The 19987-nt window shown below is 40.2% G+C and overlaps 1 protein-coding gene across 1 annotated transcript; it reads left to right on the top strand.

Annotated features, from left to right (window-relative positions):
• The first annotated feature begins 4812 nt into the window (after positions 1-4812).
• inka2 (inka box actin regulator 2) lies at positions 4813-18623 on the top strand. Its single transcript, XM_034139267.1, has 2 exons — positions 4813-5015; positions 15162-18623. Exons 1-2 carry the CDS (start codon positions 4944-4946, stop codon positions 16386-16388), a joined length of 1299 nt encoding a protein of 432 aa, XP_033995158.1. The 5' UTR covers positions 4813-4943; the 3' UTR covers positions 16389-18623.
• Positions 18624-19987: the final 1364 nt, after the last annotated feature.

Raw genomic sequence — 19987 nt, 5'->3', positions numbered from 1 at the left:
GTCCTGACGTCAGGACAGTGGCGCTACGGCTATTGGGCCAACTCCACCAATCAGGAGGAGACAGCCACGGCCATGGCCGTTCGAAAGCGCTGGAGACGCTGTAGTACATATGCCAGGCCTGTAGATGGTGCTGTTCTCACAGAATCTGCCCTTGCAAAAACAGAGCAAAAAAATGTCAAATTGAGCAAAATGAGGCATGGCTAAAATGCATGATCTGTTTGGTATTTTGAAAAAAAAAAAGTATAAATATGCCTTATATACTGTAGGTATGGTCCTACACTATATTATTCAAATATAGCATGATAGGTCCACTTTAAGTAAAAGTAAGCACTAGCATCAAAATTCATTTAACTTAAAAAGTAGCATTAGTTGCAGTCCTTTCTATTAAATAGTTAACATTAGCTCAGAATCCAGCAAATGTAGAACTTGCTTTATATTAATGGATGAGAAACAATATACAACATACAGTACATAGTATATCACTCACATTGTGAATTCTTCTACACTTAGTACTTTTAATACTTAAAGTATCATAATTAAGTAAAGGATCTGAATACTTCATCCACCACTGCACATGAGGGTACCAGTCACTCAAAAGTAACACTTTTTCTTTTATTACCTAGTTTCAAACACTGAATTTGTTCCCATATGCACATGCAGCCATGTCCCATTAGGTGGCAGCATTGTACACAATTAATATTTCGTTGAGATTATCTGATTTATTTATTACTGAATAAATATAATATAAAGTTTAACTTATCAAATATGTAGTTTAACAGGAGAGTTGTTCAGTTATTACATCCAATAATAAAAGGTGTCGAAAATATCTAAATGGATATAATGCTTTTTGAATAATAGTCATAACATTTTAATAGACAGTTTCAACTTTAGTTACATTTCTATTATAGACATTTGTATTGTAGAAATACAATTTTAAGATACTTGTCCGGCAATGTATTATCACTAATCAAAAATGTAAGGTGTACTCAAAAACCATCTCCCTTCACTTACAGTACTTACATCCTAAATGTATAAGTAAATCAGATTTTTTATTTCATCTTCAATATTAATGAAATAAAATAGCCACCAAATGTGGCAACATAAATGAATAAACTAACATTGCGTTAACACAAAGCTTTGCAAAGGGCAAAGATAGAGAACAATGAAGTAAACTTCCAGGTGCTGTAATAAGATGTGAAGCACAAGTCCAACGGAAGTTGCTTTATGTTTCTGACACAAGTCCTAAACACCACCTTCATGTGTTCAGCCAGGTGTGTCACTCTCAGCTCACTCCCAGCCACAAGAGTGACTGTGACGTTTCTCAGCTCAGAACCATCATTAGTGGTGGTGTGGCTCAGTATCACACAGAGGGGGGGGACGACTCCTCATGTGACTCACTGCTGCGAGCTGGATGTGTGGCTTTTGATCAGCCTTATTCTGGTAGAAATTATTCATAAAGGTTATCAAATAAAACAGTAAGTTTTAGATGCAAAAGTATGATAATGTGAGTGAATTTAGTCAAAGATTGTTTTCACTAGATAGGAAATTGTATTACAAAATAACCCCTTTTAATATGTTTGCGCACTAAACTGCTGCCACACTGTATCAGAATGCATTAAAAACACGACACACATCTTTCGTATGCCTTCATTTGAGATTAAAAAGAAACAAATATGGTCAGCATCTCAAACCTTTATGTCGCCAGGTTCCTACAGAATAGCTACTATTATCAGATGCAAGTCTGCAGTGACACATCCTGGCATTTAGATGGCAGTGCACTAACATATTTGGCAGACAGACTATACTAGCATGCAAGTCTACTAAAAGAAAATACAATAAAGAAAGAGGGTTGTTCAAAGGTTAATAATGAGTACTAACTATCTTCAGAGGGATCACACTAGACGCAATGTCAAATGAGCCAGAGAAGAAGTGTTCATGGTTCAAGGAGCTGGAACCAGTGTATGTTGTTTCAAATCTAAATCTATCATCAAAATGTTGCAGACTAACTTTCTGCTTTTAGACTTTAAAACTAATCAAAAAAACATAAACTTATTAGAACCTGTTACAAAACCGTATCCCTAATGTATGGCCTCGTCATGAGTAATCTGATATTTCTGAAAGATTAAGTAAAAATGACTATACAGTAGTAACTCTTTATTACACTCCTTGTGTGAACTCGGTATGTGTAACATGATAATATAAAGACATGATCGCATGACAGTTAAGGAGACTGATATGGTTTTATTATTTAACAGTTAAGGAATGGCACTTGCATTACATTAAGACATCGCATCATCACAGTGGCTGGTCCCGTTTGGAAACATGAAAGCATGTCATCTTCTCTTTAATTACCACTGCTACACTACAGAGACTACATAACACTACAAAACACTAAGACATAATCTTCTTTCTTGTAGTAAGACTATTAATAGAGCTTATGAATAATGTATATGAACTTTAAACAGGGCTGACTTATCCTGAAGTCACAATTACCCCCAAGTTCACACTGATTGACTCTGGCTGGTGACACAGCCATTACTTTGTAATAACTCCAGATTTAGAATTTGAATAAAAATCAAACTAACGCTCAATGACCTGATTCACAGAAGCAATTTATGAGCCATGCACAGATCACATACCGAGCAGCATCATGTCCACAAATTATGGTAACTTGCAATGTTCCTAAGAAAGGTGGAAGTCCAACAGGGCACTTTGAAACACAAGTAAAACACTTAATTGAAGGGGAAATCCTCTCATAATACATAGTGCATCTGTAGAATGTCTTTAGTTTCCTATCTCACAATATCGTTTGGTATGTTGATGAAACAAGGCAGAATATCATTTTCCATTCTTTAGGTTTAAAGGTGGGGTATGTAATTTATTTCAGAAACACTTGTTATATTCCATGGAATGCTCTTAACATCCCGCTAGCAATGAATATATGAAATGCTTTGACAATAAATACATAAAAAAATGTCATCTGTGGAAGCCGTAGTACTGTAAAAAGCACAACCAATCATCTGAGCCGGCCCGGCTAAAATAACTGGACGGCCTACCTGCCTGTCAGCCTTCCATCTCGTGCACAAACTTATCTCGTGCCCTCATTGGTCATGTGCGCGTTCGTGTGTGTTGGAGGAGGGGCTCTGTAAGGAAGTGGCAGATTTTTTCCGGTTGTGTATTTTCAAATTCTAGCGCACTCGAGCTGGTTTCTTCAAAATTACATACCCCACCTTTAATCTCCAACAACCAAAACACTGCAGTGCTTGTGTGTATGATAAAAATAGCACAATATTTACATTTCAAGTTTAGTTTTAATTATTTTTGTTGTCTTTACTCAGTAGGCTACAGTAGTTTGATTTACTTTTGAGGGTTATAGGGTTACGACAATAAAAAATTGAAGATAACCAATCAGGTCATACTTCACAAACCGGATGATATGATAAGAGTGTAATATAAGTGCGGATGTATAGACTGCTGCTGCTGCGGACTGTGTGTTTCAGTGCTGAGTGATCCGAGGAGACACTTCCTTTTCCAGTATGCATGCATGCTGACAGCTGGGAGGAAGTGGCCACATGCAGGAGAAGCAGCTGCAGGTTGGAGGTCACATTTGATCTGCAATTGTTCCGAATCATAAAAGCACAACGATAAACTCAACCCGTATCATCATCCACACACTGATTAAGATAGAAAGCACAGCATCGTCACACTCAAATGGACGGCTTATAATCAAGTTGTGTAGTGTATGAGATACATTTATGTCTGCAGATAATTAATGCAGTTCCTAGGCTGCAGTCAAAGTAAGCAGAGTATAAATATGTTATTTAAAATGAACACAGCTGAGATAGCCTACTGTATGTGTTGGTAAGAAATGAAATGCTGAACAGAATATATTGCATTTTCCTTAATGTAAATAATGTAGTTGTTTGGACTATTAAGCAGTTTCTGCTAAATGTCCTTTCTCCCTCTTTCTGTTCAGCAATACAATCATGTCATAGTAAACCAAACCTCATATTGTTTCCTTGACGTCTTCTGATTTGAGGATATGCAGTAAATGATTTTTATCTTTTTAGAGAAGTTACATCTATGTTGTGAGAGTGATACACAACTTCCAGAATAGATCCTTACTTCCTTCCCTTGCTAATGAAGCATTATATCCGGATCAGGCAACAAAAGCCTGAGCTCAGGTGTTTCCTGTGTGAGGCAGTGAAGGTGCAGGAAGCTGTCCCTATGGCTCCTTACATCACACATATGTTTCTGTTGGACACTTCCTCCTCAAACTTCCTTTTCCAGTCCAAAGAGTTGTCACATTGGCTTCTAGTATATCAGTGTTATGGAATATAGATGTTAACTGTTTGCATGCTTTTTTTAGTAGCTTCAACTATCTGATCTTATTTCCAGATGTTTTTTGTCTCTCTTCATATCTCTTGGAAATCATTACAAGCTGCACTTGACACATCTAAACTACTCTTCCATAATAAATGACGGATTCTAGTTTGAATTTAGTCTGTCCTGAGAGGCTCGCTCATTGGAGGAAATTGGATGGGTAACGTAAGCGCTCCTCTTGAATGGTGAAATAGCAGAGGGAAAAAAACCGACACACATACACACACACTCTCACAGCAGGCTGACAGTAGCCAAGCAGCAGCCACTGAGACACACACAGTCTGAGTCTGTTGATGAAGACACAAGAAGGACGTCATTATTATTTTTTGGAGTAAAGGTATTTTCGTCATCGGGACGTGTTTTTTTTTTAACTACAGGATTCGCGTCATTAAGTGCCGCGCGCGCATTCCTCAGCAGGATTTGCGCATCTCCAATTGCATTTTGTTTTCTGCTCTCCGCGAGAGCGTTGTTTTAAATTCCCTGCCAGAGGAAAGCTCTCATAGTCATGCTCGAGAGGCGAGCAGCGAAGAGATTCATCTGAAATTCTAGTTTTTCAAAAAATGGAACCACCGCTCTCCAAACCAGAATGCAAAACCATGGACTCGTGTCTGAGGCGACTGAAGCAAGAACTGGTATGTTGTGTTGTATACTTCTACTATTGCAACCAGCTCTAAATTATGTTGTTCTACTTTATTATTGTGCATATCAAACATGTAGTTTTTTATGTGGACTTGGTACATTTAAGTGCGAGCCAAAGAAAATATAAACACGTGTGCTCATTCGAAAATATATAACAAAATAACGTCATATGTGACGCTTTCTTTGCATAAAATGTGTCCGGAGTTGGACAAACCTCTGTCATACTGTAGTTTTTTGCTTCAGCTGGGGGTGCATGTGTATTTTTTTTTAATCGCATTAATCTGTGTAGGCTTAAAGCTTTTAGCAGACCAGAGTGTGTGCATCTCCTCCTCTCTGTCCACGCATCTGGGACAGATGTTTTAATCTTAATGAGCTCAACACAGTTTCTTCTCTTCTCTCAAGGACGAATACTCTTAGGATGGTTCATAAAATACATTGTTAAAAAAGAAATACAAATGTGAGAATCATAATTGAGTGATCATTGGAAAATACACTCTGATTGTCGATTCATGTTTGATTTAATTTAAAAGCAGAAGTGCTAAGGTCTTTAGTTTTCGGTTCCTTAATTGTTAGGGTTTGCTGTTTTGATCTGTTAACTATCACTGTAAACAGAACATCTTAGGGTTTTAGAATGTTGATGAACAAAAAAATACACTTGAAGACATAATCATCAGCTAAGGGAAACAAAACATATTTATTTAAAAAATAATCAATAGATTAACCACCAAAGAAAGAAATATTGATCAGTTGCAGCCCTACAATAGATTGCTGTAAGGTCTCGCTTTAAGTGAAATATGGCCTAAAATTTGATCTCCTCCCCTTTGATAAACAATTGTTTTTGATAATGGCAAATCTAGTGCCATCTCTTACCCCCTGTCCTTGAAATGTAAAAACAAAATCAGTAAGCTGCACCCTCACACCCACATCATTTGGCAGTGATAAAATGTAGACCCATTTTCAAAAGGAGCCTTAACTGGCACAGATTTCATTTGGAATCATCTTCAAAGCAGACACAGATTTTTATTTTTTTCAGACCCAGCCACTGGCCCACAGAAAAGCCTTGCATGGCAGCGTGTATTGAAACATGATCTGCTCTGTGACTTCTGTGAATTAACTTCTCCAAATTAGCCTCACGTCTGTGAAGCGGCACTTGAGGTTTCAGGCGAGTAGACGTGGTTGCCAGGAGGACATGTTGCGTTATAGCTGCCATATCGCAGTTTGGTAACATAATAGAAAAAGGGTCTCGCCATGCCGGGGCTCAAACAGGGGAACAGAGAGCAGATGCCGGTTAAAAAGCCGTGGCAGTGTCCCCCTGCAAAGGACCATGTGGGATGCAATCTGTTGTTCAGAAGAACGAGGGCTGTCTATGCCAAGGTTGTCACTTTTCTTTCTACTTTGACAGATTTTCATCCAGTGCCCGCTGGAGAGCAATAAACCAGCTCCATCTGTAACGCAGAGAACACAAACATCTAACAATCGTATTACACCTGCTGCGTGCCGAGGAAAATCAGTATTCAATATCACTCAAAAGGATTGTTACAGTTGTTTTGCATGTTTTAATACATTACAAATCACATACCTTAATCACAGAAAACCATGTTTCATATCATGGTGCTGTTTTAAAGACATTGTTCAGTTTCAGGAAGCCATTGGTTTCCATTACATGTTGTATTGAATGCAGACCAGTTGGCAGGTCGTTGAACGTACTTGAGATGTGTAATCCATCACACTCAATATCAAGTCTCACTTCATTTAGGCAAAGATGCATCATTGTGGTAATACAGCTTAATTGCAGATTGATTTGAATGCACTACATTACCCATGCCACTTTAACGGACAATAATAAATGCAGACTTAATGTTCAGCGTAATAAGCAAATGCACATTTTAGACCAGTTTAAATGATATTGCTGTTTCAGACTGTATTGCTAACTCATTTAACTTCATTATTCTGATTGATTGTTTGGATGGTGTCATGATTATTTAAAAGTGTTGTAAATCACCATAAATCCTATACAGCTGCGTCAATCTCATCCCCACTTGTCATCTTTTTATGGCCTTTTGTCTGCCTCTATATTTCTTGCCCTTCAAAATAATACAATGTCCTCTTTCTTAACCCCGTCTTCAAAAAGCCTGGAGCCATTAATGAGCAATACTAAATCTCCCTGAAACGCATAAAGATTTAGAGCTGTAGGGACTGATTTAAAGGTCCTGAACCGGGTCAAGCCTTCTAGGAAACTACCATTTCATTTTCATATCTTAATCAAAAGTTTGGACAATAATGGTTGCCAGGAATATGTGGAAATAAAACCAAAGACCTTAAACTGTACAGCATTCATTCAAAAAGGCTTACCAACTTTGTAAAGCACACGTTTTAATAACAACCGTGCAATGTTTTGCAGTGTCTGCAGCATAGAGAAATGTTAGTGTCAAATGATTGTTAAATTACAACTGTTACCTCCATCCCATTGACACCAAATGCACCAACAGCTCTAAAAGAAGCAGAGTGTCATACGAAAGTGTGAACACTGTGTCAGGGGTCGGAGGTCACTCTGTGTGGGGTAGTGTCAGGTCACACTGCTACATTTGACCCCTCACCCGACAAAGTCTCGGGCTATTTCCCCTGACTGCTGACCACATCCAACATGCCAGAGATCCTAAAGCTCAAAGCTGACAGATGACTTCTAAAGGCAGAGTTGTATCACTGTTGTTCAGCTTTCTACCAACTGAAAACAGTTTGTCAACAGGCTGCTGTTGGCAACCATGTATTCCTATAAAAAGCCCTGCAAGGCTCCATAGAAATCCTGAGGATATAAAGGTAACAATGAAATATTCTTAAGCTGCAGCATGCATGACTCATTATTCATACAACAGACAAAGAGTCATGAAAAATAAAACACATAAGCCCTTCCTGACATGCCTTTGAGTCATCTTGTCTAAATGTAGGGTTCACACCTGCATTTCAAACACGAAAGCATAAGTCAAACCTTTTGATGTCATCGCATCTGAAGCTGATTTCATATGCATCATCCTCCTTTATCACTCTCACACCTGAGGCGCATTTCAAAACATGACATGGCTAGGAATTCGAAACCAAAGACAGCTAGCATGAGGTCATGAAATCTGAGGAAAATACAGTGTAGTCTGTAAAGCCTTTGTGCCACAAAGTTGCAAGACCTTTGTTACCCTTAGGGTGTGGGATCAGAAAAGTGCACACAACACAAAGAAGTGTAGCGGTATAACTTTAAGCTTGTTTTTTCGGAGCCTCCCTGCTGGCTACTGTTCTCCAACCTGCCCTTCCTTCCCCTCGGCTAAAATTGGCCTTGCTATTGGTGGCAGCTGTGGGGTTTTGCATGAGTGATCATTGTATTTGAGATGGAACCGCTAACCTTTTTGCAAAGCCTCTTTATCATTTTGAAACTGTGCTCACATAACCTGCTTCATCACATTTCAGTGGATATCACTCCTGAAGACATTTTGTTTCTTCCCTCCTCTGTTTGCTTTCATTTGAAGGAAAACTAGTGATTATTTCTCATGGGTGTTGCTCTGACTGAGGTCTAGGTCAACATTGTGTTCTCTCATGTAGTCATGTCTTTGGGGGCTTCAGATTACATTTTATGTGATATTATTGCTTTGTCAGCAGCAAAAAGGAAATTGTATTTTTGGAATAGTTCTGCCACTAAGAGGACGATGTCTTGTAGACTGTAATAAAGCAGCAATCATTGATTTCTTATGGCCGCTTTGGGGCTGTGGAAGAAGCTGTGAACAGGAACCTGACAAATTATCGCTTTATAAACTTGTTTCAGTGAAAGCAATATTATTATTAAAACTTTGGAATTTAGTCGTCTCTTCTAAATTGGAGCAGCCCTAAAACCTGACAAATGTCAGTTCAATATTCGCTATCTTTTAGCTGTGTCTTTGTTCTCCACCAAATCTTGGGAAACATCTGTTTCTTCAGCTACTAAATGCTCCTTAATGTTCATCGGCTAGTCTTCAACTGTTTAGTGAAATCGACAGAAGAAAAATCAATGAAACGTTTAAAGTGAATCAAGGCGATAAAGTTGCAGGCTTCAAAACTAAAACAATTAGCTGATAGAAAGCTAAAAGAAAACTCCAGATTTGGGATGTAATTCTCTGGGTTCATCAATAGATTACAGTCATTCAATCAATTGTGAGTATACACATATGAATTGGTGCAGGTTGGGCTCATTTACCCCTATTGTTTTTATAACACAGCACCTGTATACACTACAAACTTAAAGTTTCATATACTCTGTACTCCACCGAACAACTGTATACAAGCACTTTATGATGTGCATTATACAGTATATACCGCATTAATGGAGCCCCATTCACTCTTGATACATCTCTTAACTCAATGAGCTTTTAATTGCTGAACAAATAATAATAGCTACTTAATCAAGCTACTAAGTATGAACGTGTCCCTGCAAAATGAACACGTCACACTTGCTGTCAAAACTGTGGGCAGGAGCAGTGGCTGCACACGTTCACTGCTTTACAAGATGCTGACGTCAATTGCTGCGCTATCAAAGATCTGACTAATGATCATTGCTTTCACTGAAGATTTCAGCCAGAAAGACAACAGATTGGGTCCCAGATTTTCTCCAAAAGAATTCATCAGCCTAAGATGATTATACAGATCCTAATCATCTTGTGAATCCCTCAGCAGCATCGCTTTATGTAATGGCGTAAATGAGCCGAGGCAGGAAACAAGCTATTTAACCACCTCCTGTCTACTTGCCATGTAGCCACTAAAGGGGCTTTGCAAACTCAAATGAGACGTTGTATCTACGCCTTTGCACTAACGACAGGTGCTATCTGTTCCTTGGGAGGTCTCTGAATATACAGAGGAGCCAGGACACTCATTCTGAAGAGTTGTTGCTGGGTTCTTTTAGTGCTGTGTTCATCAACAAATAAACTCCATTCAGCTTAATTGAACGGGAGGGAAGGCAGAAATCTGAGGAACAATTATTTCAAAATCTGTAGAAGAAAAACTAATATACATGCAGACTATTTACTGTGAGAAGGAGAGAAAATGTGCCCTTATGTTAAGACCTATTATATAGCAAGACATGCAAAAGTAGAAGATAATCACATAATGACACAATAATACAATTTGTGGTCCAAATGTGAATGTCTACCCTTAACGACCAATTTGTCTCGACATCCTTCAAGAGTTATTTCTGTGCCACTCTCTTTTGTTGAACATCATTCACACTTCTTCCTCTCCTGAACGTGACCCCGAGGACCAAGCAGGGTCACCGTGTACAGTAACCTTTTTTGTCAAAAGAGGCATTCATGGCCACGTTGCACAGCAAATCATTTCTTTCAGTGAGCGCTCCAGCACAGCTTTTATTGCCCTTTTGATTGCAACCTCGGGGCTGTCCACAGCAGTGTGTGGCGTGTCCAGCGGCTCGGGCACAGAGACCCTCTCTGTATCCCCCGGACAGAGACCCCATGTCTGTCCTTGACCCAAACAGCCCACCATTCATTTTTAATTAGGGGTGGAGGTGGAGGGAGGGTGGAGTGAACTAGCTGCTGCTGGCCAGCTCCTTCTAAACAGGAAGACCTTTTGGGCCTGGTAACCTTGGCCTCTCTGCTTCCTCCCCCTCTAGCTAATCACAAATAAACAACAACAGTGAATAGCCTGGATTTTATAGCCAGAACAGAGCGCTGATTTGTTTTTGAGTTCTGGTTTATGTGTTTATTTCTCACCGGCAATCCAGTTCATGTGTGTCAGTGAACACAGCATTCAAACGTGCGTTTTAAAAGACACTAAAATCATTCAAGCGAGGCGTGTTTGGGCATGTGCGGATGTGTGAGCTCAGTGTGTTTGCACAGCGAATATCTTTTTTCCCTCCATTACTGGAAGAGGTTATATCAAGGGAGCTATGAAGGCAGGGAGCTCAGTCTCAACAGACAGCATTGATTTATTTACACTTTGGTATTTAATTTGCTGGATTGTGTATTGAACGGACTCTAGATGCAGCTTCACAGTAGAAGGATCGTGAAGTGAGAATATAAAAACAAGAATCATCAATAAATTCTTTTTTAAATTACAATTGCCAGATTTTTAATAAGCTTTTATGCAACATTAATTGAGAGACTGCTGGCCATTGTTCTTAAACTTTGAAGCATTCAGCCTTTAATTGGCAATTATGTCTGGTTGGCTGGCATCCCTGAAGCAAAAGAAGAAAAAGCAGCGGGGGGGGAAGGGGGGGAATCTGGACAGCGGCTGTTTGGCTTTCTTTTATTCAAACAGCTCATTTTCACTCTTTTAAAATCATCTTTTTATAGAAATATACGCTTGATTAAATAAATGGCTTAAATGGTTTGGAGGCTTGAATTCAAAAGGAAGATTTAATAAGACTAGGTTAATGATGCCATTGTTTCTGGACAGGACAGATTTTCCCCGCAGCCCCAATTCCATCCGACTTCTCTTACTAAATAAGACAAGACAGACTTGTTCTCGTCATCTCCGTTTTGTCTTGAGAACACCTCAAGGTGCTTGTTTAGCTCCGGTCACATCTGCATCCTCAGTGTCTTTGTCTTCGTAAGGCCCTGAGCTGATTCACACATTAATACAGTGACTAATCTCAGGATGAACAACGTCTGTGTTTAAACTACAAAACAAAATTGCAGCGGTACGTTATTTAAAAATCACTTATCCTCATGAGCAACGACAGAATGAAGTTTGCAGAGGCTGACATATTTGGGACACAAAGTTCAGCCTTGAAATGGCAGCGGAGCGCCTGGAGTAATCTGGCATTGTAAAGGTTGAATAGTAAGGGGTTAGTTTACTACTGTTCTTGTGTTTGTTCCGCAGGGCACAATATGAATTATTAATGTAGCCTTAGAATAGAAAATCAAGTAAACAACTCAGTGTTTTTTAAATAACCAGGGGAAACGTCTGCGTCGCGGGAATAAGGGAGAAGTTGCATGTGAGCTTTAAATTAGGTTTTTTTTTGGTTAGCGTGTGCTAACAGGTGCAGCCCTTTTGGACTGCATGAGAACGGTGTGCTTAGCAGATAATATTTCAAAAACAGATTTAATGCATTTAAGTGGTGCAGATTTCACAATCAGCTCAGTGTGCGGTAATCCCTCAGCTGATCCCTGCATGCACTTTTCCGAATGCCACATGTCTTCCTCTGAAGATGTAACGACAATACATAACTCCGCACATCATCTCGTCTTCAGACTTGTTGACCTTTGATGTGGAGGGAAGTAAACCGTCATTATGCACTCTCTCCCACCTTCTCCCAGGGCACAGCCAATTACAGCTAATGAAGTCAGCCATATGTGGAAGACAAAAAGACAAGAGACAACCTGATTGTGCTAATTACATGTACCTTGGCTGCCTAATTTAGCGAGCCTTCAGGAAGCTCCGAGGCTTTTGTTCCCAGCATGTGCATTGATAGGCTTATTATCTCATCTTAAAGGCTGTCCCCCCCCCCCTCCCTCCCTCGGTGCACCTACTCAGCCATATGTTATTGATGATCAGAGTGTTTTAACCCTAGAGGTTTATGGTTAATGGTGCGGGGGGTCCAGTAAATGTCAAGATACAGACTATGTGAGGTGACCTTGAGTATATAGTGCTGAAATAAATTAGCAGAAAGTATATCAATAATCCTGATGATACTTTAAAGTGATTTATAAAGTCAAATGTCCGGTACCAGCTTCTCAACTCTTTAATATTTCCTCATTTTTTTTCCCTTTCTATAATGATGGTAATTGCAATTTCTTTTTATAAATTAAACGATTAATACAATTATTTTTAAATGTATTTATTAGCGTCATAAAGCATCATCCTTGAGAAAGATGGCTGACTGGTGCAACTGTGTTACAACGGCCCAAAACACTTCCATTATGAGAAATGCGCTGCAGTTTCAAAAACGATGCAAATAAAAAAAATACCAATGTGCCAAAACACACGCGAATGAAGAAACATCTTTACCAACCTGACAACACATGCGCAGCATTTAAAAAACATTCACCAACTTGCGTATCGTTAACTAAAAGCGTTATGTAAATTAAAAGTTTCTCCTAATGGAAGTATTTTGGGCCGTCGTAACGCGTTTGCCCCTTTCAGCCACCGTACTTGAGGGACCATGAATTCCTTACATACAAATGTTGCAATATTTAATTATGGACAAAGAGCAACAAACTGACAGCATAAATAACAGCGCCTAAGAAAAGTCATTTTGGCTGTAATCTCTTGGCGTTTTGAAATATACATTAAAACAAATTATATACCAAAAAAGAAGCCCAAGATATTTTGTTATCTATTACATGTGTGTGTTTCCCAGAAAGCCCACATCCTGCAACAGTCCCTGCTCTCACGGTGCTTATAGGTTGCTCTGTTTATGATGCTGTACCGTCAGTTGTTATAGCAGCTACTTTTCCCACCCTGGGGGTCAACACAATCACTGCTCCCTCAAGATTAAGTATCACAGGCTGGTGCTGTTACACCCCCTCCCTCACATACACCCCCCTCATGTGTTCTTATGGTGTCATCCATAATTAAATCCATCAACAGTTTTCTCTTCGACATCTCAACATATGGCGAGGGATCCCTACCCATCACACAGCCGCCCCCCCCCCCCCCCGCTTTCTCCCCCTCCCCTCTCCTCTCCCCATCCCTGCTCATCCGGCTGACTCTCACTCGCCATCTCCCCTCTCGCTCCTCTCATTGATAGTCCGTTTCTGCCTGAGTGAGCCCACCCCCCTACCGTTTGAGGATTAAAGTCTAGACGGGCACGCTGATTGGCTGTCACGCCCAGCGGTGTCCCCCGATTGGAGAGAGATACATATAGGGGCAGTCAGACTGAACGTTAGAAAGGTGAGAGACAGTGACGGGCTGAAGGAGGTGCAGACTAACAACAACAGAGAGACAGACAGGGATAACTAAACCTCCTGCTTTGTGACACTTTATAGAAGGTAAGGTGTTGGTTTGGATATGTAGAGATATATATTTGTTTTCAGTCCTCAAAGTTTCTGTTTTTCACTATCAGATATGTGTTGCTGCTGTTGTTGTCATAGAGGCCTGTTTCATGTGCAATATACTAAATGTCATTTGTTCAGTTCACAGTCATTTATGTTGTTGTGGTTTAACTGACAAATTCTTACAAGTACGGTGGGAAAACAGTTTTGATCTTGGTATCTGCTGTAGGTGTGTCTTAGAAGTTTTGAATCTTTTCCCACAGACTCCTGGCACGGTTTTATAATTCTTTGCATGCCTTCTCTCATCTTCAGTTTTTTCTTCTTTTTTTTTTTTATAATAATAGGAGGGTTCACGGCAGGTTTACTCCTCCAACAGTTGCCATATATGTTAACGTGAACATGTTCTGAGAGGAAGATAAACCTGTTGTTATATCAACAGAACGATGCAAAAGGTCTAGGTCAAATAATTCAAGCATACAAGTTTAGACATGGGTCAAGAGGCTTTCTGTCTGCCTTCAGGAGAAGACGGTTAGTGCAGATCACATGACACTGGCTCTTAAACAGATGATAGCACAGAGAAAAGCAAAAGGGATAAAAGCAGAGTGTATAATTATGCTGCACGGAGATAAGTAAGAGTGAAGACAAAGAGCTCTTGGGAAGGAGCAAATATGGATTCAAGTACTGAAACAGGGTAAAAGAGTTCAAAGCTGAGAAAAGAATGGAAAGCTAGTCTATTTCACAGCTGTCATGGTTTGGATCCGGTCTCATACACAGGCCATATGGGAGCCTGGCCTGTCATCCAAAACTAGGTCACATGACCCATAATTAAACAAGGTGCAGCCTGAAACATACAAGAGTCTAACCGACACAGATAAAGAGCAGGACTCTTACTGTGATTTCTATTCATTAATGTGTATGCCTTCGACACAGTTGAGGGTGTGTAATTGGCAGTTGAGGGTGTGTAATTGTGCTGTGCTGAGATTATTTATCAATTAAAAAAAGGGGGGGGGGGGGAATTATGAAATCTTTGATGGGTTACATGGATCCTGCAGGAGGCTGAGGAGTCGAATGATTTGAATTGATGACCTACACAAGGCTTTTATCTGTTAAACTAAACTTGACCTTTTAGATTTTGTCGCTCATCTCTTCATTAATCTCCTTCTCTCTGTCTCCCTGTAGCTGTGCATGAAAGAAGCCGGAGATGGCCTCCACGAACAGATGAATTCAATGATGGGAGCCCTTCAGGAACTCAAGCTCCTTCAGGTTCAGACAGCGCTAGAAAACCTCGACATTTCAGGTCGGCCAATAAACCGAGGACTCCAGCATTCAGCTTCCCCTGAAGCGTCAGCTACAGCAACTTCAACCTCGGGCAAGGATTGTGGGCGCTGCTTTAGCCAAACCACGCCCGAGGAGTCCAGCATGAGTCTGATGCCAAGTCCCTCGATGGGGAGCAGAAACACCTTCAGCCGAGATGACAGAAGTCTGTCTCGAATCAGAAGCAGCCTGGGAACCTCGTCTTCCTCTGCATCCAGCCTCGAGAGTGAGACTGAGGGAAGTGAACTAAGGGCCCGAAACGTTCGAAGTGAGAACGACCTTGAGTCCATACCCAAGAGGTGGTCAGGATATTCAGCCCCGCAGGTGGATTTCTATGGACCAATGGTGGGAAACCCTCCACCGGAGCCCTATGCTCTGCCACAGGCCCCCCCTCGGGCCCAGGCAGTTGACCTGCCTGGGATCCTGTACAGCCTGTCCAGAGAAGGCCCTTCATTGGACAGTGAATACTCCCAGGACAGCACAGAAGACGCCAGTGACTGGACTTCATCACTCATGAGTCGAAGCCGTAACCGCCAGCCTTTAGTGCTCGGCGACAACGTCTTTGCAGACCTCGTGGGCAACTGGCTTGACCTGCCGGAGGTGGAGAGGGAAGAGGGTGAAGAAGAGGAAAGGAGGAAGATGAGGGAGGCAGACGGAGCAGTTGACAGGCCGGACACTCCAGCTCACCCTCTACGCCTCAGCCGCTCGCAGGAGATCTGCAGGAAGTTCTCTTTTACCACAAACATCTTCAAGAAGTTCCTGCGCAGCGTCCGGCCCGACAGGGACAAGCTGCTCAAGGAGAGGCCGGGCTGGATGGCTCCTGAGCTGTCAGAGGGCGACCTCTTCAAAAGGCCAAAGAAAGTGGCTCCTAAAAGTTCAAAAGGCAGCTTCTATCTGCCCTTCTGGGCAAATGGACAGCAGGGCAAAGGCCGGCCGTGCCATTTAGCTGAAGCAGAGAGAGACCACCAACACCATTTTTCCCAAGTCCACCAGCAGCCATTTGCCGGGATTTATTTAGACAGGAGACAGCCAGAGACTGGTCTGGAGAAAATGCAGCCCTTGTTTGACTACAACACAGCTGTGTGGGTCTGACAGTGAGTCTCGGGCCTACAGACTGTCAGTGATGCCAAACTGAGGGAGCAACAGGTGCTCGGGGGGATTTTGGCGGTGCTGTAGTGCGAATGAATGAATGACTGAACGAGAGGCTTGGCCACAGTTATCTTCCAAAAATGAACAGATGAACTCTTCACCCAGAACGAGATTATCAGGGCAACATTTTGTCTGACAATCCAAAAAAACTAAACCTTGTTTGCTGTGTGTGTTTCCAAGTGTGTGTGCGTGTGTGCTCTAGTGTGAGACAGCTTTTTCACTTATGCTGCAAGTTTTGTATTATTCCAATTTATGGCTATTTGTGAGTGCATGTATGACTGGGTTTTTCTTATAATTTAAAAGACGGTACATTGAAATGGACATCTTTCTCAGAATGTCACCAACATTACAGATCTTCATTTAATAATCCAGATACTTTTTACTGCTATGCTACAGGAATCTCATATCACACTTCTTTGGATCTATGAATAGAAACACCAACTGTTAGATTGCATGGTTACAGTTTTTATAAGTGATGCTCCAAACAGCTGTTACTGAACGCACTGCCACTGAACACAGTCATAAGATCACGTTTGTTTCCAGCAGGCCTCGAGTGACTTGGAAACTCAGGTTTAACTGAACCCATCCTCATTCACCTTGCTCAGGGAATGAATGTTACCGGAGTTTACTACAAGACACTGCCGCATATAAATGTATTTCAAATAGAGAAGTCTCCTCTTGCCTAAAAAGACGTAACAGCAATACAGTGCATGACTCGTTCCAATACTGCACATTAAACGTTGAGATTCCTCCCTCGTTATCAGCTAGGTTGTGGTCATGTTAGAAATATGGCTGGGCGATATATGGAAAATCTTAGAACAGAATATAATTGATCAAATACATCAATATCGTGACTATAATGTTGTGTTGACCATTGATGTTTTCACACAGTATCAATACAATGACCATTTTTATAAATAATCATCAGTAATGTGACTATAATGACCAAATGGGTATTTGTAACACAGCCTTCAAAATCAGGATAAGGAAATACCATATCCAAAATGTAAGACGATATCTAGTATGATATTACGGAAATGATCCAAATATCAATATATTGCCCAGCCCTATTTAGAAATGCTCGTTATTCTTCTCCGCTGTGTAGACATGGCACATGTTCAGTCAACCCAGAGAGAGGAGGGGGTAAAGATGGCAGAGCCAACATGGAGAACCGACTGACTGACTGCCATCTGGTACCCGTCGTTATGTAAAGCTCGTTCGCCACGGCCTCAAAGAAGATGCAAACGGGCCTGTTTAATCCCAAAGCTCTGAGGATGAACTGAATTTTGCCAACAGAGTTATATACTGTATATATATACACAAGTCATAGGACTGTAACAGGGATGAGACAGTTAAAAGTCGAGGTAAAGACCCGTATCTCCATCACACAGGATCAATGTACAGAGCATTGTACATATTTGTCATTAACCAAACAGCAGCAATAACGAACATTTCATGTAATATTCCCATCGCATGGTTATCATTATTCTGCATAAATATGTCACAGGAAGGTTACATTAAACAACCATGTGTATTTCAACCACAAACTCATGAGTAAATATTGCAGTATCTATTCTTTTGTATAATAAACTGATTCAGTGTTTTTCATTTCAAGCAGCCTCATAACCGTTTAAAACAAACTACAGCTTCCTTTACAATTTCACAGAACCTTCAGGATTCCCCTCAGGATAATGGATGGCACTGCCCGCTCTGACTCTAAATACATTGTTTTATAGAGGACCACTGTTATGCAAGGACAATCTGATGCTCTAATTTATCATTATTATGTAAAAAGGTTGTTAATTTCACTCAGTTTAAAAAGGATCCCAGACCAATCAAGTTAGCCAGCAGGGATTAGGCCTGAGGTCTTTTGAGTGTTGGCCATTCGATCCATATGGTGTTGTCTCAGTATTCAGGTCAATACACACACAACTGTACATTCAGAGGGTCCAACTCACACAGAGGGTTTCTGCTGAGAAGTGTGAGGTTTCATATTACACAGATTGTGTATGTAAAAGTTACATTTATTACTTACTATTTACAGTTGTCTAAGTGTCATTTTCAGCACTGTTGTGGATATTTTTCATCAGGGTTCTGCGAACCTTCAGTAGTGATTTTGTGTCATGTGTACTGTAAAACTGTCACTGACTCTTTGTTAATTAAATCTGATTTCAGAAAGATTTGTTTTCCGTGTCTTACCTTTGAGTTTGTGTTTTCAATGGGTTTTCTCTCTTGATTCTTCAGGCAAAAGCTTGAAATGGAAAAGATGTCCTTACATTATCACATATATTTTAATAACGGTCTTGACGATGGACTTTTTTTACACTTTTCTACTGCTTTTAGGTGTGTCAAGCGATCTTTTACTGAACATTTGCCAAGATGTTTAAACATTTTAAATTCAAACACATTATCACCACGTGTTAAAAAGTACCACATGTACTTTTCATACATTCAGAACCTTGTATACAAAAAAGTTAATTAAACGGACTAAAAAGTAAAAAACAGAACAGGAAATGAAGTAAAATGTCAGACTTAAGCTCCTAGCTTTTGCCTTCAGCCGCAGCTCTCAGTCTGATTTGTTTCTGCTGTGCGCTGCACCCTCACTACAGTAAAGTGCTGCTGCATGACTAAAAGGGCAGAGCCAGCAAGTCACTCTCTGCATCAAGTGGTGCACTAAATTGATTCTAAATCTGTACAACCTCTCCATCCGGTTCTTCAATAAATAAACAAAAGCATCATGAACTCTACAGATCTGCAGTCCCAATTCCTGAGATGCTTTTTATGAGATCCACATCAAACCACATCAATCATCTTTCTGTCCCTGAGGACTCCATCCAAGAAAAAGTAATACCTACTGCTGAGGTGGGAGAGCTGTAGTAAAACATGTCTGCTCTACAGTGGAGAAATAACTCTCCAGCATGAGATTGAGTGGCTCTTTGAGAGCTCAAACCATTTATCGTATCACTGATTAATAGATTAACCGAAAACTACTTTTATCAGAACTTCATGTTTTGAAAAACTACATATGTATTAATTACAGGTTGTTACTTTTTGTATCTTTTGTGTTATCTTTTGTATTTCATTGTAAACTAAATATCTCTGTTTTGTGACTGTTGCACAGGACAATTCATTTGGAGTCGTCTGTAAAACGAGGCCTTTTTCTGTCATGTTTTAGAAAAATATATATATATATATATATATATATATTATATATATATATATAAATAATTCAGTTAATCATCAAAATAATCTGCAGATTGATGAATAAAAACTGTTGTTGCATACTACATTACATCATTGTATTGTACCATTGTAAATTAGACATAAGTAGGTTTTTCTTTTTGTGAATTATTTAAAATATTCTCTGTCAAAGATACATAAATAAAATAACTTTGACCTCAAAATAAAGAGGTTGAAAACCAAGAGGCTTTTAACACTAAGCCTTCCCTACTGCAATATGTAGAAACTTGATTTAAGGCCACATCACAGTTTGTAACTCTCACATTCATCATCGGTTGATTGATCAATAAGTCAATTGACAG

This window comes from Trematomus bernacchii, unplaced genomic scaffold, assembly GCF_902827165.1.
Source record: "Trematomus bernacchii unplaced genomic scaffold, fTreBer1.1, whole genome shotgun sequence".
In the NCBI taxonomy this organism is placed as follows: Eukaryota; Metazoa; Chordata; class Actinopteri; order Perciformes; family Nototheniidae; genus Trematomus; species Trematomus bernacchii.
The sequence above is the reverse complement of the archived record's forward strand: the minus strand, read 5'-3'. Positions and strand labels throughout refer to the sequence as shown.

Excerpts from the sequence above, each read along its gene's own strand:
- inka2 (XM_034139267.1), top strand. The coding sequence starts at position 4,944 with ATGGAACCACCGCTCTCCAAACCAGAATGCAAAACCATGGACTCGTGT. Across the intron at positions 5,016-15,161 it reads GGCGACTGAAGCAAGAACTG|CTGTGCATGAAAGAAGCCGG; the intron begins GTATGTTGTGTT and ends GTCTCCCTGTAG.